We start from the raw sequence: 25,718 nt of genomic DNA, 5'->3' as shown, positions 1-25,718 counted from the left end.
AGTTCCATTCCTTCTACTTTTACTGGTACCACACTAGTCCAAGCTATCACAGTCTCTCACCTGAACTCCTATGACAGCCTCCTGAAGTTTTCTAGTATCTATTCTTGCTTTTCTCATAGCTCCTTCTTCACACACTCTGAATATTTTTAAAATATATTTGATTATAAAACTCCTATTTAACCCTTCAATTGGCTTTGAGAATAAACTGCTACTCTAGCCACATTAACCACAATATGCCAAGCACTTTTTGCCCTAATGGCCTTTTTATTTGCTATTTTCCCTGGGCAAAAAATCTTGCTTGGGAATTTTCACAAGGCTAGATCTTTCTTGTCATTCAGATTTAAGCCCAGATAGTACCTCTTAGGCAAGGACTTCCTGGAAACTCTACTGTCGTTTCCGAACAGAGATAACTAGAACAAAACTCTTTGTTCCTAAGTAATCAAATACCATAAAAAGTAGTATCCAGGAAGTATTAATCTCAGTGGACCTTGTCATAAATATATTTTTATTTTTATAAGCATGTCTTGTTTTTTAGTTTTTGGAAAGAGTCTGAAATATGGGAACTAGGCTTAGAAGATAACAATCATGATGTACAAGGGTCTGAGAACCATGCCACTCTGAATGAAATAAAGAAAATGAGGTAAAATGAATGAAATAAAGAAAACCAGATAGCTCAAGTGAGGAAAGAGAACAGGGAAAAATAGCACTACTGCTTTTATAAACTGACAAAATGCCTGGGTGAGTAAAAGAAGATGAATGCTACAGCTTTGAAAATTTGTAAATAGTTTGATCCAGAAATGCTACATCTAAAACCGCATGCTAAGCTCAGCAAATAACTAGTTATTAGGATAGCCATCACAATATGTATAATTTTAAAAAATGAAAAAGAAAAGAACTTTAAAAACCTTATATATAGGTGATTATTTAAATGAAATATATGTATACAGTAGAATATTTTGTAAACACTGAAATGATATTGTAGAAACATTCAGTGATCTAGAAAGCAATGTTTAAGATAAATGAAAAGTGAAAGGAAGTTTATATATAATCATTTTTTAAATATGTCATCAATTTTAATCTAAGCCTTAAACCAGTTTAACAATAAAAATTATTGATATTTTTAAATGTTATTATTTTTGCCCATTTTAAAATAATTCACTATATTAGCATTAATATTATGTAACTTCAATTTCACTTAAGTCATCTTTGCACTGTGTTTCTTGAGCAATTTTTTTTCCTTTAATATCATATGAGAATTAACCAACTAGCATTTTATAGTGGTTTGAACACATAGTATAAGTTTCCATTATTTTTTAAATTGCTTTAAATGGCTGTTCTAAATGGGATAATTTCCTGTTCTGTCCTTTTTATTGAACTAATATTGTTATTGATGCAGTTACTATCTGACTCTTTTGATACTGCCAAATGATTAATACAATAAAATGTACTGAAATAGCAATATACGTGTGGGTCTAAATATAAATACATTATTGGGAAAAAGGTTAAAAAACAGTCACAAATAATAATCTTTGGTGTTCCCATTTGACATGTTTTTGCCTATCCAAAATAATTTAATATATACATTCAATGGAAAATAAAAACATGTAAAACCTCCATATTATAGCACATATGGGGATAAAAGTTGCTCATTTAAATAATCAGCAAAATACTATGTCACTGCAACTCAATACTTTCAATAGAGTTGAATGAGGTAGACATTTGCCAGCTGGAGCAGGCTAACCAGGAAATGAAAACACTGGTGTATAAAGTAAACATCATTCTGTAATTCTTTATTTTATAATTTAGTATATCAAAAATGTCATGTTTTAAATATAAATTATAAAGTGAAGAAGAATGCATGTGCCCTTTATGAAGAAATTCATACCTAGAGATCTACTAGATAAGGACTTTATGTTTGAAATAAATCAGAACATAACATTCCTGAAAAAGAAATATTAACTCTGAATTTTCAAATAATATATTTTTCATTATATTTGGGATTAAAAAAAATATTTGCCTTATTGATGTAAATGTTTTTAAGAAGAAAGATGATCTGGAGATGTGATTTTTATCATTCTATACAAAGTAATCTCCAAGTTTGACTAGATTTCTCACAACNTCACACACACACACACACACACACTACACACATATATTAATGCTTAGATCTAATTTTCATGGAAATGATTTGGAGGTAGATTAACTTTCAAAAAAGGAAATACATCTCTCAAGGGAGCTGTCCAAATAAATGTTCTTTCTTTTTTTTAAGAGATACTCTTTTTATTTTTAATGTTTATTTATTTTTGAGAGAGTGATAGAGACATCGTGTGAGCAGAGGAGGGGCAGAGAGAGAGAGGGAGACACAGAATCCAAAGCAGGCTCTAGGCTCTGAGCTGTCAGTGTAGAGCCTGAGAGGGGTCTCCAACAGATGAACTTGGAGATCATGACCTGAGTCAAAGTCAGATGCTAAAATGACTGAGGCACCCAGACACCACTAAATTTTCAAATAACAAAACATGGTTAAATAATTTTGAGATTTTACTGAAAGGGTATGTTATGCCTACTTTCTAGAACAAAGCCTTTATGTATTTTGTCCATCCATGGAAATAAAAGAAATATTCCAACTTAAGAGATTTTCAATATTTTTGTCTCCATTAAAGGCAATCTTGGTGATGACAAGGTCAAATCATCCTTAAAGAAACCAAAATATATATATATATTTTTTTTTCTTCCAAATTCAAATTGTAGCAGTCCTTACCATGTCACATGTATTATTTTTGTATTACTACTGCACCAAAGAGTCCTCTTCTAAAGGTTTCTGGGTCACTTACCTGTCTTTCTAAAACTCATCACATCTTTTAGGCAAAGCTCTTACCTCTATTCCAAAATTACAGACTTTTTTCTTCCCACACATAATCTCATTTGGAGTCAATTCAGGGCAAAATAATCTTATCACTGGCCTTTGGAGTACTGTCCATCTATATTCTAGGCTCCATAGAATAATTTTATACATAATTTAAAAACATAAAAGCACAGTATCTTTAAAAGAAGCACATGATTTATGTTCTTTCATTTTTTTCCCATACTACTCAGGATATTCCTTGAGTGGTTATAGTTTTAAATATGGAACACTATTGATTAGAATTAAATTAATGAGGACATTTATTTTAACTTTGTAATGCTTAATGTTCTCTTCACATCATATGAGACTGTGGTAATGCTAATTATAAAGAGGGGGGGAAAAAGAGAAATTTAAACATACTGATGCCCAGGTACAATTTTTGTTTGTTTCTTTTACCTAAATCTAGGTATATATGGCCCCAGAAAATCCTATGTGATCAAACGCCACCTAAGTCTAATTTGAGTTGAACAAAATTGCCAAAAAGTGAAAAAAGCTCAAGTATTGTTGTTTAACTACAGTTTAAGTGAATAATATTCATCAAATATTATTATGATTCCACATTATTTATTACATTCCAACATGAGATAACACTTGCAGTATAGTAGCAGACTTGTGGAATGTCCTCTTTGGTTCTCTTGATTCATTACATTGCTGTTGAAATTATATTAACTCAAAAATCCATTATAAATCTAAAATATATTATACCTTCTTTTAGTCTAAACACTTTCTTATTTTTAAATGAAAGAGGGACATGGAACAATATAAAACAATTATGTCTTGACTAAAAAAATATGCATTTTCAAATTTGTTCTCTTTTTAATGCCATAAATATGAACAATGTTAAGTTCATTTTTCCTGAAAAACGATTCCAGAAAAGGTAACCTTTAATAGTTTACAAAGGGGAGACAATCACTATTTAATGCTTTTAAGTATGGTAAAGCTGAGATGATTTAATTACACCATTTATGTTAATGAGACCATTCTCTGATCACTAATTATAATCTGGTTACAAAAATAGTACTATGATGTACTTTGCAATTGTAGTATTTATCCATTCTGTTAGGTAATTAGCATTAAGAAGAGCAACATATTGGAACATAGCAATTTAAGGTGACAAAAATTGCTGGAATAGTATCACATATAGTCCTTTGGAGATTTCTCGTAGTACTTTTAATGTAAATTTTGATGGACTATTAGTTTTCATTAATGGTGGTTTGAGTACTTAGAGAAGACAACTATGTACTATACTTAGTGCTGGGCAAACTGCCTGGATATATTTCATATATTACCGTTACTTTAATGAATAATGTTATGGCAATTAGAAGACTGATGGCTTAGAAAATTTAGGTGGATATATTTGAAGTTCTTTGCACTAAGTGACATTCCTAGGCACACACTAAACAGTATCTTATCCCTTTTTGAAAAGTATGATTTGAAAGGAGAATTACCTTAAATATATAGCATAATTATAGTGCATTTAAAATAAACTGGTTTCCATATATCAAATCACAGATAGAGATGCAATATAAGTGTAACAATTAAGTCACTGGATCTTTTGCTGAAAAGTAGATGTAAACACAATTTTAAGTAAATAGAATGTCATTTGAATCTTTTCAACTAATATGTTGTTTGCTCAGCTTTCCATTACTCATATTTTTAAGTAGAACATGCTTACATAATTCAAGTATAAGTACAATAATTATGTAAATATCTAATACAAGTATACTGATGATCATTCATGTATCTAAGAGAATTCACATTTTTTCAATACTAGGGATAGCAACTGGGGTAATTTTTCTGATCTGTTTGAACTATTCTTAACTAAAGGAACCATTTTCAAGCATTATAGTCCATTTTTCATGAATGCTTTCTACTGAGTAATATTTTATAAACATATGATCTTGTGTCTAGAGATCATTCTCTCTAAAAAAGTCCATTTTTTAAAATAAATTTCTTTAACTTAGATAAGCTTAACAAATATCGAAACAATTCCAAAACATATAAATCATGAAAGCTTTTCATTTTAAAACATCTGAAATTAAAGCAACAAGCTAAGAGTTCTTCAAAGTTAAGTGTCCTAAATAACTATAATTATTTTCCTCATATGATTGATTTAATGTTTTTTTTTAAATTTCCATAAACATTAACCATAACAGCTTGATTCATGTTTACTAAAAATTTGCCTTCTTTCTTATTAAAGTGCATAATTGCTAATAGTAACATTGTATATAATAAATTGGAAATAAAGGAAAACACGTGGGGCAGAACTAATTTCATCATCATTAAGAATTTCATAAACATGAAAGGAAAAATCTTTCCTTTAGAGAAGTAAAGTTATTGTAAATTACTACATCAAGCTCATACAACAAGCATAAGTTAACTATGTATTCTGTTTTGGTAGATTACTTTAGTGGTAGCACATGTAATATCAAGTATTTTTTAAGCAGAGTAAAAGTTTCATCAAGGGGGAAAGTAAGTTGCATGCCTACAGCATTAAAAAAAAAAAAAAGGCTCTACATCTAAAGCAACAGGTGTTCCAAAATATGGTCAAACAGTCAATTTGCACTTCCTGTTCTTTCTGCCTTACATGTTCTTCCCCTAGATTCTTGAATGACCCACTCACTCACTTCCTTCAGATTTTTGTTCAGCTGTCATTTCCTAGTAAAAATTGCCATGACCTCTCTACTTAAGATTGTAATTTTTCTGGCTCCTTCCTCTCAACTCAACTCTACACTCCTCATTCTTATGCCCTGGTTGAATTTTCTCCATTAGTACCTTTCACCACCTGACAAACTTTATTTCACTTGTGTAGTTGCTTACATACTTGTTTTCTCCCACTGGGAATATCAGCCCCTAATGATGGATTCAGTACCTGCTATAAGCTCTATTGTATTCCTTGTACTGAAACTAGTGCCTGGCTCCTAAGAGTCACTTGATGAATTGTTAAATGAGTAATGAATCAAAGTTGGGACAAATAAATTACTACCTCCATTGTAATACACAATAGATGCTTAAGATAGGTATAACATAAGATACACAAATCCAAACTCCTTTTTCATTAAGTTACATTTAATAGAGAGAATATAGAATGAATCTTTTTGATATAGAGCAGATTTCTTAACCTCAGCACTATTGGAATTTTGAGCCAAATAGTTCCTTATTATAGGGGGCTATAGTGTGCCTTATAAGATGTGTACTAATACCCCTGTTTCATACCCAGTAGAATGAGAGCAGAAACCTCTCTAACATAGCAGTTGTGACAATCTAAAATGTCTGCAGATATTTCCAAATATTCCCTGGTAGACAAAATTGCCTTGGGTAAAGACTAACTTGCATAGTGAAAAAAATTCTAACTTTGAAGTTAGAATTATGTTAGGAAACCCAGCTTTGACCTTGGACAATCCACATTGTATCCAGCAGTAACACTGTAGTCTGGATATATTCTTTGCATGGTTACCATGCCTATTAGCACTAATATGTGTACATTTAGAGAGCAGATGCTCTGTAAATATTAGTTATTGAAATAAACAGTACAGCATAATGGATAAAAATATGATTTAAAAAACATATCTACCTTTGTATTTTTAACTAAAGAAATGCATACATATCATAAATATTGGAGCAGCCTCTAAAGACTTTTTGGTCCTAGATATTTTTAATTAACATGTATATATTGGGTTATGTTTCAAATCAATATATAGATGTACCTCATATTTAATAGCTGCACAATATTTCACTGTACAAATATTTCATGATTCATTTGGCTAATCCTTTATAATAGCTATACAGTCCTTTTCTCCCTCACTTTCTAATCACAACTGCAATTTGAAATTATATTCTTACATAGCTTTCAGTATACACACATCTTAGCGTAACTACATCTATAGGACAAATTCCTAGAAGAAACACAGCCATTAGAGTCTAAGAATCATGGATGAGAAAGCTTACTATACTGTCTATTAACTAGGTAACCCTGAGTGGTTAATTTAAGCTAGCTGAGATTCTGCTGGGACCTCTGGAATAAACAGGGCTAGTGCTGCCTGTCTCTGGAGATTGCTGTGAGAATTACATTAGGTGACATTTGTGAATTAAATACTAGAACGCTTTACTTATTTAGACTGTCAATTATTTTTATTAAAGGGAATAATGCTGTTGCACCCAGCTGTGGGAGACTACCTGTAAGAGCCTAAAATATTCCAAACACTAAAGTTATTTTTTATGTTGGAAGTCTTTTATTTGTGTATGTTTGTATTTGATTTTCTTCTACTGAAGAGCCAAAAATTAAGTCCTCCATTAAGAGAAACCTCAGGCTGCACGTAGCCCCAGTCCCAGTCCCAGGAAAAGCCTCAGATTGTTCAAGGCTAAAGCCATCCTCAGACCGCCCTCAGTTCAGCTAATCAAAAAGAAAAAAGAAACATTCCTATGGTCTGAGTCAAGGCTGGGAACTGCAGATACAAACTAGCCAATTTCTCACCGCTTGCCTGAACCCCACGTGGGCCCTTTGAACTCACCTCACAATTGGTCATTTTCAAAGGATTCTCAAAAGTCATGATTGGGTCCCACCAAAAGTAATGAACACCTCACAGACACTGAATGGTCGAAGCTGTAATTGTAATTGGTGCTTATGTGATGATGCTACATGTACTGTAACACCCCCATCCCTTACTCCTTAAAAACCCTGTTCGCTATTGTTCTTCGCTTCACCTTGCTGCCAAGACACCGATAGGCTGGTGAGCCCCTGCTCGAGCTTGTAATAAAGACCCTTTTGTACTTGCATCGGTGCCGGCTCCTTGGAGGTCTCTGGGACTTGCAATTCGGGCACAACACTTCCGTTAAGCTGTTTATAGTTTCTTGAGAACAAACACAATCCAATATAACCCTTCCTTTCTCACATTTCTATATGCATATGTATATATATATATATATACACATATATATGTACATATATATATACACACATATATGTACATATATATATACATATATATATTATAAAATGTTCCAGAAATAATTGACTATATTTTACACATTTATCTTATTACTCATTTTTCCCTTTCCAACTCAAATCATTATAATATAAAGTATTTCTTTTAAAGTTTATTTCAAAACATATTCAAATTCTACATTAGACTTATGGTTGTGATCATTCTGCCTAAACATGCATGCTTTGAAAATATATTTTGATTGCTGTGGCAGATGGTTTTGCATGTAAATGGTCATTGTTTTCTTTATTCATACATTCTATTACTACTTATTGAAATGTACTCAGTGTAAAGCATCTTGCTGTGTGTCATGAATGATGCATATATGAATAAAATGTCTCAAATTATGGAGAAGTGAGACAGATTCACACATTAGAAACAACAATACACACACACACACACACACACACACTCTACTACATTAGGAAAATACAAAGAGGTTCAGAGGAGAGAAAAATCTCAAATTGTACTGAGGTAAAAATTGAAGTAGGCCTTGATGGGTGGCATTTCACCCATTAGGGTAGCTGATAAATGTGGAAAGTTGTAAAGGAACAAGAAATATCAGGACAAATAGAAATAAGCAGGTCACTGGGGCACGTGGGTGTCTCAGTTGGTTAACCATCGGACTCTCCATTTCAGCTCAGATCATGACCTCTTGATTAGTGGGATCTAACTGCTTTGTCTTGCTATGGGCTGACAGCATGGAGCTTACTTGAGATTCTCTCTCTGCCCCTGACCAGGTTGCACTTGCACTTGCACTTGCTTGCTACTCGCTCGCTCTCTCTCAAAATAAATAAACATTTAAAAAAAAAAAGGTTTAAAAGAAAAGAAAGAAAGAAAGCATAATCAAATACAGGGAAAGTTTGCCTTGATGTATCGCACCTGAATGATAGAAGCAGGGATAGAGGTGGATCACATGAAACACCTAGTTATGACCAGGAAGGCTTTTCCTGGTAGTGGAAACAGACCTTAACTTGAGTCATGAGCTGAGCTGAGTCCCAGGGGAGTGAATTTTATAAATCCCATTGGCACTGTATTTCTTTTTCTAAAGGTGGGACTAATAATACTTTGGGTTTTACAAATCTTATTGACTCTAGGTTCCTTTATCTCTAAAGTGAAACTAAATACCCTGACAGACAACTTTTGGTGAATGAAAAGGAGTAAAGTTGTGAGTGCTTTTCAGCCCCTGAAATGTATAGCGAAGTAGGTGGCACCACAGCTGGTCTGAACATAGCACATCTTGGTAGTCTGGAGACTGGATATTCAGAGAGTGAAAAAAGGTTAAGGGGCCACTGCAATCGCTCAAACAAAAAGTTGTTAAGGAACCTACCTAGACTGAAAGGAAAGCCAATAGACCAAACAAACAACAGAACAGATAAAGGGGCAGGGCCTGGTTAACAGGTAGAAAAGAAGACTCTGAACTCAAGAGGAAGAGAAACGGATGGAGGACCGAAAGAAAACAGGAAAGGAAAAAAGGGAGGGGAAATTTTCTGCTGGGAGCCATACTGGCCTCGCTGGATGACAGTCACAGCGAGGAAATGGCAGCGTTTGCATAGCTCCTGCCATGAGAAATGAAAACTGGTTTCTCCTTCTGCTACTACTGGCTCATGTTGGAAATGAGGCTGCTGGTATTGACCAGGCCTCACAATATTCCAGATCAGACCCATATTCCCCACACAGATTGCTCATAAGGAAAGGCATGTCCCTGCCTTTCCCAAAGAGATTTCAGATGAAAACATTGTGGATGATTGTTAAAAGGCTCTTCCTAAAGGCCTTGCAGATCCAAGACTTACATAATAAAGGGGGCTTGAGTCTGGCCCTGAGACAAAGAGCCTAATTTAGAGTTAAGGGCAGATATCCACCCCCACCCAATTGCTTCTGCTTGGAGCACTGACCGCCCCCCACCCCAAGGCATTTGTTATCAAGTATTTGGAGTGACTTATTCTGGCCTTGAATATCCTGATTGCGCCCTGTGGAGGAACCTATTGAGGAACTTCTTCTTTTGTGATTATGGGAACAGAGGTGTATCCTGAAAGACCTGTGACCCCTGCTCACAGAGAGGTAACCTCACCCTTTTTATGCTAAAAACATTGTCTGGTATGCTGAAGATGCCTTCCTTCCCCATAGGATAAGCATCTAAATCCCCTACCTCAATCACTATTGATAAAGGTTATGCAGGAGTCTTCTACAAATCTATGTTCTGGGAAATTCTTACATATCAAAGAAGTTTGTCATCAGAAATCATTGTCTAAGGCAAATGCCACTTTTGTGCTGTCCCCCAAACACTTAATGATAAAAAAAAGTTGAGCCCCAGTCAGAGCAGAGATGCCTGCCTGGTGACCAGACAGATTCCTGGACCTCTCTCACCCCTCCCTCGCTGACACCTTCCATCTTTCAGGGACCCCTGGATCCCGGTCGGAGCCGGTCTCTGACAATTTTCAAAAGAAGCAAGGACTTGTTTAAACTCAAGGTTAAGCCTTTTTCACATTCAGAGGGAGAGAAATATTTGGCAAACTTTGATTTAAAAGCAAAACAAACAAACAAAACCTTGCATTTGACAACATGTAAAGTGGACTTGCATTATACAAAACAGGAAATGACTCCTTAAGGTGGATTATTAAAGTCAAGAACTCTTAAGTTATCAGATTTGTCGCCTTGTCATAAGACAACATAAGGGATCCTTCTAGACTAAATTGTATTTTGAATCTCTGGCTGCTCAGCCTAAAGATTGTAGCAAGACAAACATACCACACTAACAGCCTGTCACTTGCCATCATTTATAATATGCCATAAACACCATGACAACCTGCCATAATAATTTATTTTGGGAAGTAGAAAAAAAGAGGTTTTGGTGATTTCTGCATGCCAATATTTATTATATGTATATATTTTTCACATCTACATTATTTATAAGGTATATTATATATCTGAAAGAATTCATAACAAATATGTAAACTATGTGCTAGATATGCTTTATTTTTTAATGTTTATTTATTTACTTTTAGGGGGAGAGAGAGAGAGAACACAGAGGAAGGGTACAGAGAGGATGGGACAGAGAGAATCCCAAGCAGGCTGGGAACTTTCAGTGTAGAACATGATGTGGGGCTCAATATCACAAACTATGAGATCATGACCTGAGCTGAAATCAAGAGCTGGATGCTTAAAAGATATGCTTCATTTTAAATAAATCCTAACATCAGTCATTACACCAAGTGATATTTTGCTGAAAGGAATACAGATACATTAAAAAACAAAAAAAACCAAAAATCAGTCAAGAAAGTGTAAGTGTTGGTGTAGGTAAAGACTAATTTTTTTTGCCATTAGCTTAGCATTTCCTTCAGTCAGCAGAGAGACAGACCATTGTAACTGCTTTTTTGCAGAATCTCTTGGGGCAACATTGGAAAACATCTTAATCCTCAACACTATTAACATTGTTTTCATTTTTAAGTGAATAAATATGACCTTCTCTGATACTCAGATGGTTCTGAAAGGAATTTTAATCTGTCAGCCTTGGCTTTCCCAAGACAAACTATCCATGCTGGCAATCTCCATAGCAGTTATTATGATGACCTCAGAATTGTGATGTGAGCCTATGCAAAGTATAATCAAATATCCTTAGGAGTTATATTTGTTAAAGCCTTTCACGGGCTCCCTAAAGAGCAAATGATTCATTTATTTTGTTAACACCTACTTAAAACAAATGTGTGCATAGCCAAATCAAGAGAAGTGAGAAGCCAACTTTTTGCTCATTATAGGGCTGAGTTCGTTTTTGATAGAAGACTGAAAATGCACATAGAGCATGCCTTTTTCTCCTCCTTTATTGATCCTAACAGTAGCCAAAATTCAATATCCTTCTAATATTTACATATTAAGCCTATCCTGGCAAATTGCTACTTGAAACAGATCAATAGTATAATATATTTAAACTGTGATTGAGGGCAGAAAAATTCAGCTGAGAGAGTTTAAGTATTCATAGAAAATGCATAAAGATTTTCTTTTGCCTTTACCTGTGATTCAATCTTTCTTTTGTTTTAAAGAGAATTTAGCCAAGGTTTGCAAGTGATTCTAAGATTAGATGGGTATTGGAGATAGCTACTTAGATATTTATAAAAAGTACAAACCTATTCTAAGACAAGTAATCTAAGCAATTCTATGTTGTAAACATCCACTGAATTCTCAAGTAAAAGTCAAAAGAGAATATATTTGCTTAACATCTAGAATACATTAATATGAACTCTGATTAACATAATGTCACAAGAGAACCTTATTTTTATTCACAATTTTTGTTGTCTCTCCTGTATTGCTTCAACTTAATTAACAGTTTATTTTAAACTATTTCTTGTACCTTGGATCAACCCATTAGTGATAAAATCATAAAAGATTTTTAAGAGCTTATAGCTCATATGGTCAAAGCTCATATTTTTGCAGAATAGAAAATTAAGGACTAGAGTTTAGTAATTGTCCCCGATCCACATCTGGTTAATGAATAACAAATATCAAAAGCACACTTTTTAAATGGACAAACATAATAACTTTAATGATTTATTATGTTACATTTAATTCTAAAAGTGTATGATTTAATCACACAGTAAAGACTACTTACCCATTTTGTATATATGCATTGACATTTTAGAGGGCAGGCTGACCCAAGATGGGCCAGTTTGACATAAAGATTATTTTGAATTAAAAGTAACCAAAACCCAGTAAATGTAGGAAAAGCTCTTTGCCACCCACACAACTGTCTTAATTGACATTGGAAAGGAGAGACTGTAACAGAAAGAGACTACTACCAAAAAAATGTATCTGCAATAATAGAGCAACCTGGTTTCCCTAAACATCTCCTTTCCCCTATTCCTAATGAGCTTTCTCCCCTTTGTATCCTCAGGCCCCTAACCCTCTCCCTAGTTCATATAAACTTCATGTTGCCTCAGTGTCTTTGGAATTTCATGTCTGTGTGGATTCCTTGTGCATATGCCTACTAAATTTGGTTTTCTCCTGTTACTCTGTCCCATGTCAATTTGACTGTAAGTCCCGCAAGAAGGACTAGAGGGCAGAGGAAGGTCTTTCCGACAATATTCAAGAAGACTATGCAGAGTGAACTTTGGAATTCTCATCTGCAAATACAGTTTCCAAAAGTCATAGAACATCATAAAACAAAACAAAAATTAGATGCATGATTGAATCTCAAGGAGACGAACTGGATATACAGTGGAGTAGTAAAGAACAATGAATAAATACCTCTTAAAAGTGTGGGGTGGGGCTTTAAATTCAAGGTTATACCCCTTGTCGTGCTAATAATTCAAACTCTTAACCTAGCAAAGCTTGACAAATAATTTCATGACACATTTTAATGGACTATATCAGGATCAGCCTGTGATTAAATAAGATGCTGACCATTAAATCCACAAATGCCAAGGGTTTTTTTTTTTTATATAGACATACCTTCAAGTTTGCCTAAGTTCCCTTACCCTCACTTCTATTTTAAATCTGTTGTCCTTTTGGCCCAGATCTTCCCTGCCCCACCCAAAAAATATAAACTGCAGATAAGTCACCATCCTACAATTTCCTGAATTCCGTCTTAATTTTCTTCAAATACCAGTAAGCCTGTTTCTGCCAGTTCCTTTGTTTAATGTGTGTCATTTCTCTCAGTACCATGAATTGAATGTTCTAACTTTCTCTTCAATGTGAACACAATATACAGACTCTGCTATCAAACTGCATATGCTGACAATGAAAAGGAAGAGTATGTTAAATGTAATCCATAAATAACTCACAAACCCTAATTTTAGTCAATACTTTCAACCTCTACTTTCTCCTCACAAAGGCACTTAGAATTGAATGGCAACTTGATTAACTTTAGTTTACCTCACTGTCTCCTGCAGGTACTAATGATCAGGAAAATGCCAAAAGTTACAAGGAAACCTGAATAAAAATAAACAAAATAGCTCTATATCTAGGTAATCAATAGTTAAGTATAGTACAGCTGACTGTACAGTATTTTATAGCACTATCTAAAAATCATGTAAGAGAATGTTCTAGAGTTTCATTATTTCATGTATATTTATGAAAGAAAATTCCCATAAAAAGAATGGCTAAATACTGAGAAAAATATCTAAGACAAATAAATAATAGATATAATTTTAGAGCTACCTGATACTGTATTTGAAAGCAGAAACTATTGTTTTTGTTGGCTCTGACAGTGTGTGAAAGACAATTGACAGGGTCATTATTATATGTTTTTTAATGGGGAAGAATTGATGTTCAAAGTTACTAGGCCAGTCAGCATAGATCTAGTACCTGGAAAGTTCTCTTGGCTAATTTGGAATGTTATAATAGCAACATCATAGTTGGATGGCATAAAGCATAGAAATATATTTCTTACAGTTCTGGATGCTAGAAGCCCAGGATTAATATGCCAGCCAGCATCTTCTTGCTATCCCCTCATATAACTGAGAGAGATGTTAGCTCTCTGGTTTCCTCTTAGAAGAACACCAATCTCATGGGACTCCATCACCAAGACTTAATTACTTCCCCCAAGTCTCTACTTCCTAATACCATCAAATTAGAGCTTCAACATATGAATTTGTGGGAACACAGACATTCAGTTCATGGCAAAATGTGTTAAGAGACCTCACCTGAATAGTCATTGTACAAATGATATTATGTTTTATTATACCTGGCACGCTTTACTATTCACTATTCTGACTCTATTAAATACATATTTGATTTTATAAATTTATGAATGAGCTCTGTGAAGGGAATGACATACAAATTACTTATCTTTTGCTATTGTAATACGTACTCCCAAAACTTAGTATCTTAAAACAATAAATATTTCCTGTGTCACAAAGTGTTTGTGGGTCAGGAATTTGGGAGCAGGTATATGGGTGGTTCTGGCTTAGGGTCCTTTCTTAAGGTTGCTGTAGTGCATTGGCTTGGGCTATAGTCTTTTGAAAACTTGGCTGAGTTGAATGAAGTTTTTACTTTCAGAGTGACTCACTCATGTGGCTGTTGGTTGAAGGTCTCAGTCCCTTGCTGTATGGACTTTCCCATTGGGCTATGTGGATGACTTTATAACATGCCATCTGGCTTCCCCATGAGTTAACCATCCAAGGAGGGAAAGACAAGGAGGAAGGCTCATGCCTTTTATGACCTTATCTCTGAAGTTATACACCATCACATTTGTCTTACTTTATTCATGAGAATGAGTCACTAGGTCCAGGAAGGATTCAAGGGGAAGGAAGTTAAGCTCTACTTCTTATAAGAAGTATCAAAAGTGTTTGTGAAACTTGGATATAGCAATCTTGGTCTTGGGGTCCTGGACTTGGTTCAATCATTAAACAATTGCTTTATTTTAACCTAGGTATTACCACATACCTTCTCATTTACCTGACTTTAATATTTCAAAGCTCTCTTCATTTATTTTGTATATATTATTCCAAGTAAAGCGGGGAACTCTAGTTACAATCTACAATCTTTGAGGTTTGAAAAAATGATAAGACGTGTCTGAGGAGATTTTTTTATTCAACTTCAGGAAAACCACCTCTAAATTTAAGTGAAGCACAAACTTTCAGTTAGTTATCATCCATTGCTTAGGTAGTATGTCTAGGGGTTGGTATATTCTGGTATATAACTGGTAGCTTCATTGCACAATGAATTCCTTGTTTTCCAGATGTGTAATTTCAGTATTACTGTAGGCAAATATCTTCTTAAACATTTGTAGCTATAATCATCAGTAATCCCCTGGATAGTAAGTTGTAAAGCTCTTCTGTTTTATTTTTATATTGCCTTTTTTATATGATTATAATACTCAGCCTCAGCAGGAAACAGGTCATCACTCTTTATTCCATCCCCAAAGAGAAAGAGGAGAGTTCTCAAGGAAGGGAGTATCTGAACAGCAGTGCAAGTTCAGAGCCAAACTAAGTAACTTTGTAAAATAGATGTCCCTAGGCTACTTCTCTAAGTTATTGCACTTTACGTTTTAAACCTCTAAACTAATTACGTATTTTGATATATCCATCAAATACATTGTTGAACATAGAGGCATTGATATTTTTAGTTATGTTTCTTTTTCACTTTAAGATTTAATGAAATTATGATGCAGGGAGGGGTATATATACATGGCTGTTCACTTTTAAAAGACTTTTAATTTATGCAAGGTTGGGTTCCCATGCAGTGCTGACACAACATATCAGTTTCACAGTGCTGACACAACAAAGGCATTATAATTTCCCCAAACCTTCTCTCTTCTATTTTACCCAGAAACAAATCTTTATTTTCTTTTGCCCCAAGGGACTACTACTCTGTTTTTCACACTTTGTTCATAGCATTGAGATCTGTTAAGTTTAGTACTCATTTTCTAACAGCAGGTTAGGTACCAATCATGTTAGCAGAAAGAGACTTTTATAAAGTGTTCCATTTTCTATGAGGAAATTATTTTTATAATACGTGTATATATATATATATATNTTGCTAATTAGCATTGATTTCATATGGTATTTTGGAATTCAGTTCTTAAAAACATAGTATGTGTGGTGATTTGGCGACTGCTGCAGAATTTAAACTCTGCTATTTTTACTCAAGTGATTTAAAATATGTACAAATATACATAAAACAAAATTTTCTTATTAATTTGGCAAAGCTGAATAATATAAAGTAACCTCATTTCCTTATTGCTTTATGAGAATATTATAAACAAATTTCTGCTTTAAAATAATCTACTTGTTAGGTACAGTCTGTGTGTGTGTGTGTGTGTGTGTGTGTGTGTGTTTGTGTAACTTCTGAACACACACAACAAAAAGAATGACAACATCATTTTCTACAAACAGTACAGAAACTGTCCAAAGGCTAGAAAGACAATTGGAAAATTTAAAAATAAAATATTTTTTTACAAGTTTAAATTCCTCTTCTAGTGAAAAACTCTTTTAAACAGAAAAACTGGACACCTGGGTGGCTCAGTTGGTTAAGCATACAACTTCAGCTCTGGTCATGATCTCACTGCTTGTGGGTTTGAGCCCTGGACCTTCTTCAGATTCTGTGTCTCCGTCTCTCTCTGCCCCTCCTCTACTCTCTCTCTCTCTCTCAAAAATAAATAAACATTAAAATAAATAAATAAATAAATAAAAAGAAAAACTAATTCTAAGAAACAATGATGACAGTGATAGCAGGAAGACAACAATTTAGTAATAAAACTACAGCACAAGAAAGCTACTAAATGTCTGATTCCACACTATATCAAATATCTGCAAATGCCTAAGAAGGTAAAATTAATGAGTGTTTTAAAGATCAAATTAAGCAATGCCAGATTCCACCTTTGAATTTTGTATAAAACTCTACTTTTTCAAAAGTGCATTCACATACATTTCCATGTGATTCTCACATCTTTGTGATAAAGGCAAATATATTTATTATCTGCATTTCTCAGCTACCAAAATTGAAATCATTCTTTGTGATTAATGATTGGTTGAAACAATCCTCTTTTCTCTCTCTCCTTCACAGAAATGTATTTTTGTTTGAGAAGAGTGTCCATGTTTATATTTATACTTCAGAGACAAGTATACTGTCTGTACTTAAAAGATTCTAAATACATGTTGATTTGAATTGATTTTAAAATGTTTTTCTTACATCCCACGCTCATCCTGTTTTAAATATTAATTTGCAAATCTAAACCTTATTTACTTTAAGATATTTTAAATCTAATTGGAGTCAAGGTGATAAACCACTTTTTTTTGTAGAAAATGAATTATCATATCCTTCTCAATTAACAACTATGTACTTTTAAACTTTATATACTCACTGACAATCATTAGTGAAAATAAAACCAAAAATAATTAACATTAAATCTGGGAAAGGATAAAAGAGGTAAAGACCATAGAATATATATTTAAAAGACTTGATTTATTACCCATATAAATAACCTTTTAGATATATGTTCCGAATGGCTTTTAATATACATATATATGTATATATGTATATACACAATATATGTGTATATACATGATACACACACACATATACATACTATATGTATATATGCTATTCTGAATACATCATATTTAGAGTTGCAAATATGAAATCAGTTTTCTAATTTCCTATAACCAAACATAAGTACTAAGATTCTATGTGGAATATCTAATCCTCTAATCCGGACCTTCCCTGAACTTGGGTTTAGAGCCACCTATTCACTAAGTAAAGGCACAGCCAAAAGGCACTTTTTTTATGGTATCTACTGTCATACCTTTTTAAAAATTTGAATTATTTAAGTTCACATTTCAAAAATCAACTTCCAATATCAATATAAATAGAAATTGATTATTTGTTCTATGAAAAGCCATACCTTCCTGTTAGCTTCCTAATTGGTTTACTGGTCTAGCATGTTTTTTTCCCAAAGGCTGAACCAAAAAGAATGGAAATGAGGCTCAAATCTGTAAGATCTCTAACTCATCCCTAAAAATAAGAAAGAATTATTTGAATCTTTCAAAGAATTTCAATCTTTGGCCAATGGGCTCTGTGGCCTTGTTTTTTGAATTATCCGTGTGGATCAAGCTATCCTTTAAAAGCAGAGATAAGCCAAATTTGACATGTTGTGACAAATATACAAGCTCCTTACACTTTAGAACACTGCAAGAGAACAAAGAAAATAATCATAAAATAATATAAGTCACAGCCCAGAATCAATAATGGTAAAGTCTGTACTGCTAACAGCACAAAGTCCCTGATCTGGATAATCTTACAAGTCTGTTTGCAAAGTTAAAAAAAAGAAAAAACAAAACAAAAACTCTCACAGAGATGTGTAACTTTGAATGTGCTTCGGGTGTTAATGGAGCAGTAACTTTTCTAAGCTTTTAACAGTCATAATTAATCAATCTCCAATCAATACAAAGCATCCTAGCTATAGAACCATTGCACTTACCCATGATGGTTAGGGCTGTAGCTTTTGTTAATTCTTCTTTCATTGACTCTATTACTTCTAAATTACCACCATCCAGGTTGCATCTATTTATGGTTCCATTTCCCGAACTGATCCAATAAAGCTTGTTTTCCACATAGTCTATCGATAGACTCGTAATTAAATTATACAACTTGAACATAACAGTAGCCACTTAAATAGTAATGTTCACCTAGCACTAGATTTGAGGGTGGAAAAATAAGTTGCAAGCTTAGACTTCTGTCTTTAAATATAAGATCTAGCTAATAGGGAAATATACTGTTTCAACTATCTGTGGAACAATATATTTTTATAGGCACTTAATAGTTATCTCTGTTGATTGTCACAACAATCTTGTGACACTGAAAGCAATGACTGTCCCATTTCATGAATAAGAAAAATAATACCTAGAGTAGTTAAGAAATCTATAGGAATCCATAGATAGTAAGTGTACATTACAGAAATTTTAAGAAAGTTTCTGTTTCCAAACTCAGTGCTTGCCTTCTTCATTATACCACTTTGCTCAGAAAATTTTAACATATAATACTATTTTGGGAAACTAATATCATTGATGAAATTTTTGATTACTTTTCTACTTTCAGGAAAATTTACTGTAGGCAGTTATAGATTCAAATCATTGGTTTCAACTCTTTTCATGTGAAACGAAAGTAGAAGAACTTCAAAAATTAATAATGTCACTGAAGCATGGAATTGAGTTGGGCTAATTTGACTGTCATGGGGAGATAGACAATCTAATAAGGAAACCAAGCCAATGGGTTAAGATCATTTTTCCTGCATCACAGTGAATCACGATAGGATAGCTTTATTGTATTTTATGGACAATTTCATATGTTGTAGTAGTATTCGTGGTTCTCGAAGGTCTCAGGATATGTATATTTTGGTTGCCAAGAGCTCTTAGTGCACATCTATATCATTACTAGCATGCTCTTCAGTAGGCTCAGGGTCCATATGATAACAGTAACTCTTTTGCTCCATGCAGGTCCTCTAAGACCCTCAACTCCTTGTGGAAATGCACATGTGGACATATACTCAGGCAAATAACAAATTGCTTCTGGAATCTTCTTCAGAGAAGACAGGGAACAAATCACAAACAATACACACACAAAATCCCTTCCCTATTTAAAAAAATAAAATAAAAAGTAAAAACAAAACAAATAAACAAAAAAAACCCAAAATAACAAAAAAAGGAAAAGGGACACCTGGAGAAAATCACATGAGTTCTAGTGCATTGAATCCCAATTACAAATAGTTCCAACCTAGAGAGTAGAAATGATTTATCAGACCAATTTTAATCTGGTAGAAATAATATTACAAACCTATGTAATATGTCCACTATTTATTGACTTATTGGTATGTTTTACTAAATACAAGTCTAGAAGGTTCAGAATAAACTTAAGTGCAAGTATGGAGCTCCTTACTTCTCTGCCATCTTGCCCACCCCTCCCAGAATAAACATAAAAAATAAAATTAGAAGTTTCAGGCATAAAGTTTTCAGATTTTTTTCTCCCTTTGAGGACTATTGTGGATGACTAGCTTTAAATATATTGGAAAATAATCAGATAAAAACTATCCTAGTCATATCCTTTGGTATAATATTTTCAATTTGAAAGTGATTCACCATTCAATTTTTTATGAGTGAGATTCTGGATATTCTGTTGGTACTTACTGAGTAACCTCTTTGCATTTTTTCCAGTAAACATCCTGGTTTAGACCACTTAATGTTCAGATGTGTTTTATTTTACCTTCTGCTTAGCTGGCTATCTAAATCATAAAATTCTATCTCTAATCAGCAACAAAGAATATTTTACTAGAGATTTTTGGTACAAAATATAACTCCAAACATTTTGTTGTCAAATGTTCATCAAGAACTGAATTAATAAATACATTTATTCAGAATTCCTTCTAAGCAAAATTACCTATCATTCTAGGTATTCCAAATTTTATCTCTCAAACAAGGTAAACCATCAAAGAGCTATCTGCATTTTTGGATCTTTGGATTTTTGTCTCTCAGTTAATTTGCTGCTGAACTGAGCTCTGGCATTGCGCCCTTGATTTAAATGAAGGATTCCCTAGGAAGTAGCCATAGGAAAACCACTGCTGCACTTCCCAGGATATAGTGTCTGAAATAATATACCACACAGTGCCCTCTTTATACAAGGACCCATGGGAGAAATTTCTTTCAGGGCTCAGTGCCAGAGAAAGCTATAGTGGAAAATATAAAATTGTAACTGATCATATTTCTCTATTTGCTTTGGCTGCAAAGAATCTAATGAGTCATATTTGTGACCCATCTGCAGCAGTTGTAGAGGAATTGCATTTACACTACTAATTTCACTCCTGGCTTCAATAGAATAATCTATTATATTTTCTTCACGTTGATTTTTAAAATCAATATTCTTGTCTGGCCTTACTTAAGGGATTGGATTTATCCAAGTTTCCGCAACATCTTTTTTTTTTTTTTTTTAAGGAAAGGGTTCATTAGTACCAAATATGACCAACTCCAAATTAAACTGCAATGTCAGAACTTTCTCATTCATCCAAAATCCAAGGATTTCTAGACTCTAACTTATGCTGTGTAAAGTAATTATTATACAGAGCAAGAAAGTTACAGTGTTGGAGTCAGAGTTCCCCAGAATTTACTACTCAACATCCTTGTTTATGGAGTTGGAATGTCCAAAGAAAAGAAGCTGGGTGGTAGTGAGTTTTGATCTTCAATACCTAGCATAATACCTACAGTAGAGAAGAAAATTTATAAACAGTGAATGCATGAATGGGTTATTTAATTCCATTATAAAAATTATAAGTTGTCTTCAAGGAGTTCTGCCCGATAACATTGAATTATCTTTACAAAAGTTCTGAATATGCTACTTATGCCTGGGTGCTATGGCAACAGGGAAGAAGGGCAGTGATTCAACAGGCCACGTGGCGTGGCCTAGGTTTTCACATCAATATTAAGATGGGATAGTTCAGGATTAATCATTTTAAGATTCACAGGACAAAAATAATTAAGGGCCTATATTAGCCTACATATTCATGTGCTATATCACCTAGCTACCTACGTATATCTTGTCTTCTGTTAAATGTATTAGCTTTACCTCTGAATGTTTTTGAGCATGATTATTCCCAGGTTTATAAAATACAATTGAAATATTTTTGAAAACTTATTATGACTTCAAGAAATTTGTGGTATATGTTTTATATTCATAGATATATGTATATTTTGGAAGTACATATTTGTAAATTTTTTAATGTAAATGGTTTTACAGAAAAATATTTTTTATTTTGTTTCTATTATAAATTTAGGTCTTACTAACATTGAAGAATTAATTGGTGTCCACCTATTGGAATAAGTTCTAAATCAGGTCTCTTTTGCACTATTTCAAAAGATGAATTACTGAGCAGTAAAATGGTAGTCTTTGATGCAGTTGAAACTGCTCACTGATTTTAGAATGCTAAATCAATAGCCATGAGAAAACAAATCAAATATGAGCATGTTTAAAAGAGTATCCTAAAACCTATGCAAAGAAATATGACTGTGTTTGCACTAGAAGGTTCTCAGGATGGGTGACTGAGATTAAAAAATCTTCAAAAGGACTGCCGGATCTTTTTGAAGATTATACTACTGTTAATACAGACCTATTTCTGTAAGACATAATTATTTTTAAAATCATCTAGATCTGGCAATCAAAAGAGGAAACCTAGATTCTTTAATAATAAGGTATATCAAAGGAAGAAAAGTCATCATTCAAACTGAAAAATCTTTATGAAAAGAAAAATCTACCTTTTTTTTTTTAACCTATCTTTCCTATTATTGTAAAAATGCAGAGTTAATTCATATGCTTTCATTCTGGCCCTCTTTATTTGAAGCCAAAGATTTCCCTTAATGTGTTATTTCAACATTTTGACTTAAATAGCCCAGTTTGTTTTTTAATTGAGATAATGCAATTTGCCAAAATTATGTAATTGCTCTAATGGAATTGGATATAAGAAACTAAATAATACTTTTAGAAAAATATTATCTAATTATTTTCCATAATTATTAAAAATTAAGTTCATTAAGTTTAAGTTTTGTTACAATTAAGACTGGAAAGTTCACTTTACATGTCTCATTTCTTTTTTAAATGGCTCACATTAAGTCAATGTACTATGCAATATGGAATTAAAACAAAAATGCAAATATATAGAATAAGGAATTTTTTAAATTAAGGCTTTCTAAAGATGGTAATTTCTAATATTTTTCTAACAGTTATTAAATTTCATTTCAAAATTTTCATTCCCTGGCTGTGTATTACAGTGATCTAGAAAACTATTAAAAATACTGATACCTGGGCCTCACTTCCAGAAATTTTAATTTAATTGGTTTGAATTGGTCCCAGAAATAAGTATTTATTAAAAAAATCTCTTCAGTTGATTTTACAATTAAGAANTAAAAAAAAATTGTTTTTGTTTTTTTTAATTGCCTAATTTGAGACAGAGTGCATCTGAGGTTGACTTCAGCTCAGGTCATGATCTCATGGTTAGTGAGATCCATCCCCACATTGGGCTCTGTGCTGACATCAAGGAGCCTTCTTGGGGTTCTCTCTCTAAGTTAGTTAAAAAAAAAATTGCCTATTTTTATAAACCTTCAAGATTGAATACTTAATAAGTTTAATGAGGCCTTTAAAATATTGCTGGAAAGTGTATTATGAGATCTTTAGAGACAGAGGAACATTAAAGATACACATGGGGAAGAACACATACTATGGATATTAAAACACAGATGATTAACTTTAAATACTCTAGACATGTATAAAATATAATATTGAAATCTTCTAAATTTTCTCCTGTAGCATTATCTTCAGACAATAAAAAACACACTCCTCTGCATCTAGGACGATGATAGTTATAATATTAAAATTACACAATAAATGAAGAAATATCATAAAACTGTATCCCTATTATGCCTGTAGAAGAATTATACTCCAAAATGGAGATCCTTTCAGAGTTAACAGGAAGAGGCATGATTTTTCTGGGGGGCAAAACTGTTTCTGAGATATTGAATTTTTAGCTCCAAAGGAGAATAGATGTTCCATGGGGAAGTAGAATGGGGTTAATTGACTATTCACTCTGAGGCTATCTCAAAAAATACTTCGTCCCTCTTAAGAATGCTTAGATTTTGTAAGCGCTAGAATAAATACGTTGAGGAAACCAAAGCACTCTTTGTACTCCATCCCTGCTTCTCTCTGAGGTAAGAATAAGTATAAAGTACCACCTTTAAATCACCTTATTTATTCATCTCTGGGTTGGTCTGACAAAGGACTAATCAGCCTTCACCTGGCTACACCTTTGCTTCACCATTGTGAAGTTGTAACAATAACAATAAAATATAGTGTCTAAAACATAGAAAGTACTGAATAAATGCTAGCTATTTATTAGTAGTACAAGTTTTTGTATCTCCTTTCAAGCTAAAATCTTATTCTAAAATTTGCAACCATTTCTTTGGTAATCCCCACAACTGATAGTTTTGAGATGATTTATTGTGAGAAATTCTTGGATTGTACACTTCATTCATGATTACAGTGTTCTCTCAATTATGCAGGTAAATTAAAATCAGAAACTTTTATTCTGTGAAGATCAATAAAAGACATGCTTCAGTCTGGGAGAAAATATTTGCAATCCACATATCAGATAAGAGAACACAGCTCTTTCTGTGTCGGGAATTGTGATAGTTGTAGAAACCAGCTACTGAAAATTCACTACAAATGAACAAAAGACAGAGACTAGTATCAACAAAAATACATTCCAAACTCAACAGTTAAAAAATACAATTAACAAATGAACAATGGAAGTGAATAGATCTATAGAATATATAGATGACAAGCACATGCAAAAGATGTTCAACATAAAAAAGTATAAATTAAAATGACAATGATAAACACTACATACCTGTAAGAATGGCTAAAATAAAAATAGTGACAACACTAAATGCTGACAAGGATACAGAGGAAAACTGGATCACTAATACATTGTTGGTGGGAATGAAAAACAGTACAGTCACTCTGTAAAATAGCTGGGCAGTATCTAATAAAACTAAGCATACTGTTTCCACTGGATCCAGCAATTGCACTCCTGGGAATTTATTCCAGAGAAGTAAAAACTTGTGTTCACATGAAAACTTGTACATGAATGTCTGTAGGAGCTTCATTTTGCAGCAGTCAAAATTAGAATCATCCCTTCTCCTTTAATAGGAGAATGCTTAAGTCAACTGTGTTATTTATATATTGTGGCATGCAACTGAGCAATAAAAAGAAGAAAAGTATTGATACATGCAATTTCAATGACTCTCCAGGGAAAAATGCTAGGTGGAAAACAGCCAATCCAACAAGTTATATACTATATGATTATAATCATATACCATTTTAAAAACAGAACATTTTAGAAATGGAAGACAAATGGTGTGTGGAAAAAAGGGAAAGGGGATGGTAAGGCAGGAGAGAGTAGGTGTGGTTATAAAAGGGCAATATGTAGAATCATTGTGGTGCTGGAATTTTTCAGAATTTTTTATTCTTTTTTCTCCCACTCATCCATAGAATCTGATTCATTTTATTCAGTATCCTGATGATAGTGTTGGATATAGGAACCTACATGTGTGATAAAATTCTAAAATTGAATACACTAATGAGTACAAGTAAAATATGAAATCTGAATAATATTAATGGATTGCATTAAGGTCAGTTTCTGGGTTGTAATATTTTATTGTAGTTTTACATAATGTTCCAATGGGAGAAAATTGGATAAAGTATATGTGGTAACTCTCTGTATTAGTTTTTTTTTTTAAATATAACTTCATGTGAATCTAAAATTGTCTCAATAAAAATTTTAATTAAAAAAAGCATTTTTCAACAAA

At 33.2% G+C, this 25,718-nt stretch overlaps 1 protein-coding gene across 1 annotated transcript in view; it reads right to left on the bottom strand.

Annotated features, from left to right (window-relative positions):
* Positions 1-25,718, bottom strand: part of LRP1B (LDL receptor related protein 1B) — a 1,854,983-nt gene that overhangs the window by 532,663 nt on the left and 1,296,602 nt on the right. The window contains exon 32 of the mRNA XM_077767810.1: positions 18,797-18,945. Coding sequence (XP_077623936.1) covers positions 18,797-18,945 — 149 coding nt within the window. The remainder of the gene's footprint in view (positions 1-18,796; positions 18,946-25,718) is intronic.

This window comes from Crocuta crocuta, unplaced genomic scaffold (genome assembly GCF_008692635.1).
Source record: "Crocuta crocuta isolate KB4526 unplaced genomic scaffold, BGI_CrCroc_1.0 scaffold154, whole genome shotgun sequence".
NCBI classification, from domain to species: Eukaryota; Metazoa; Chordata; class Mammalia; order Carnivora; family Hyaenidae; genus Crocuta; species Crocuta crocuta.
The sequence above is the reverse complement of the archived record's forward strand: the minus strand, read 5'-3'. Positions and strand labels throughout refer to the sequence as shown.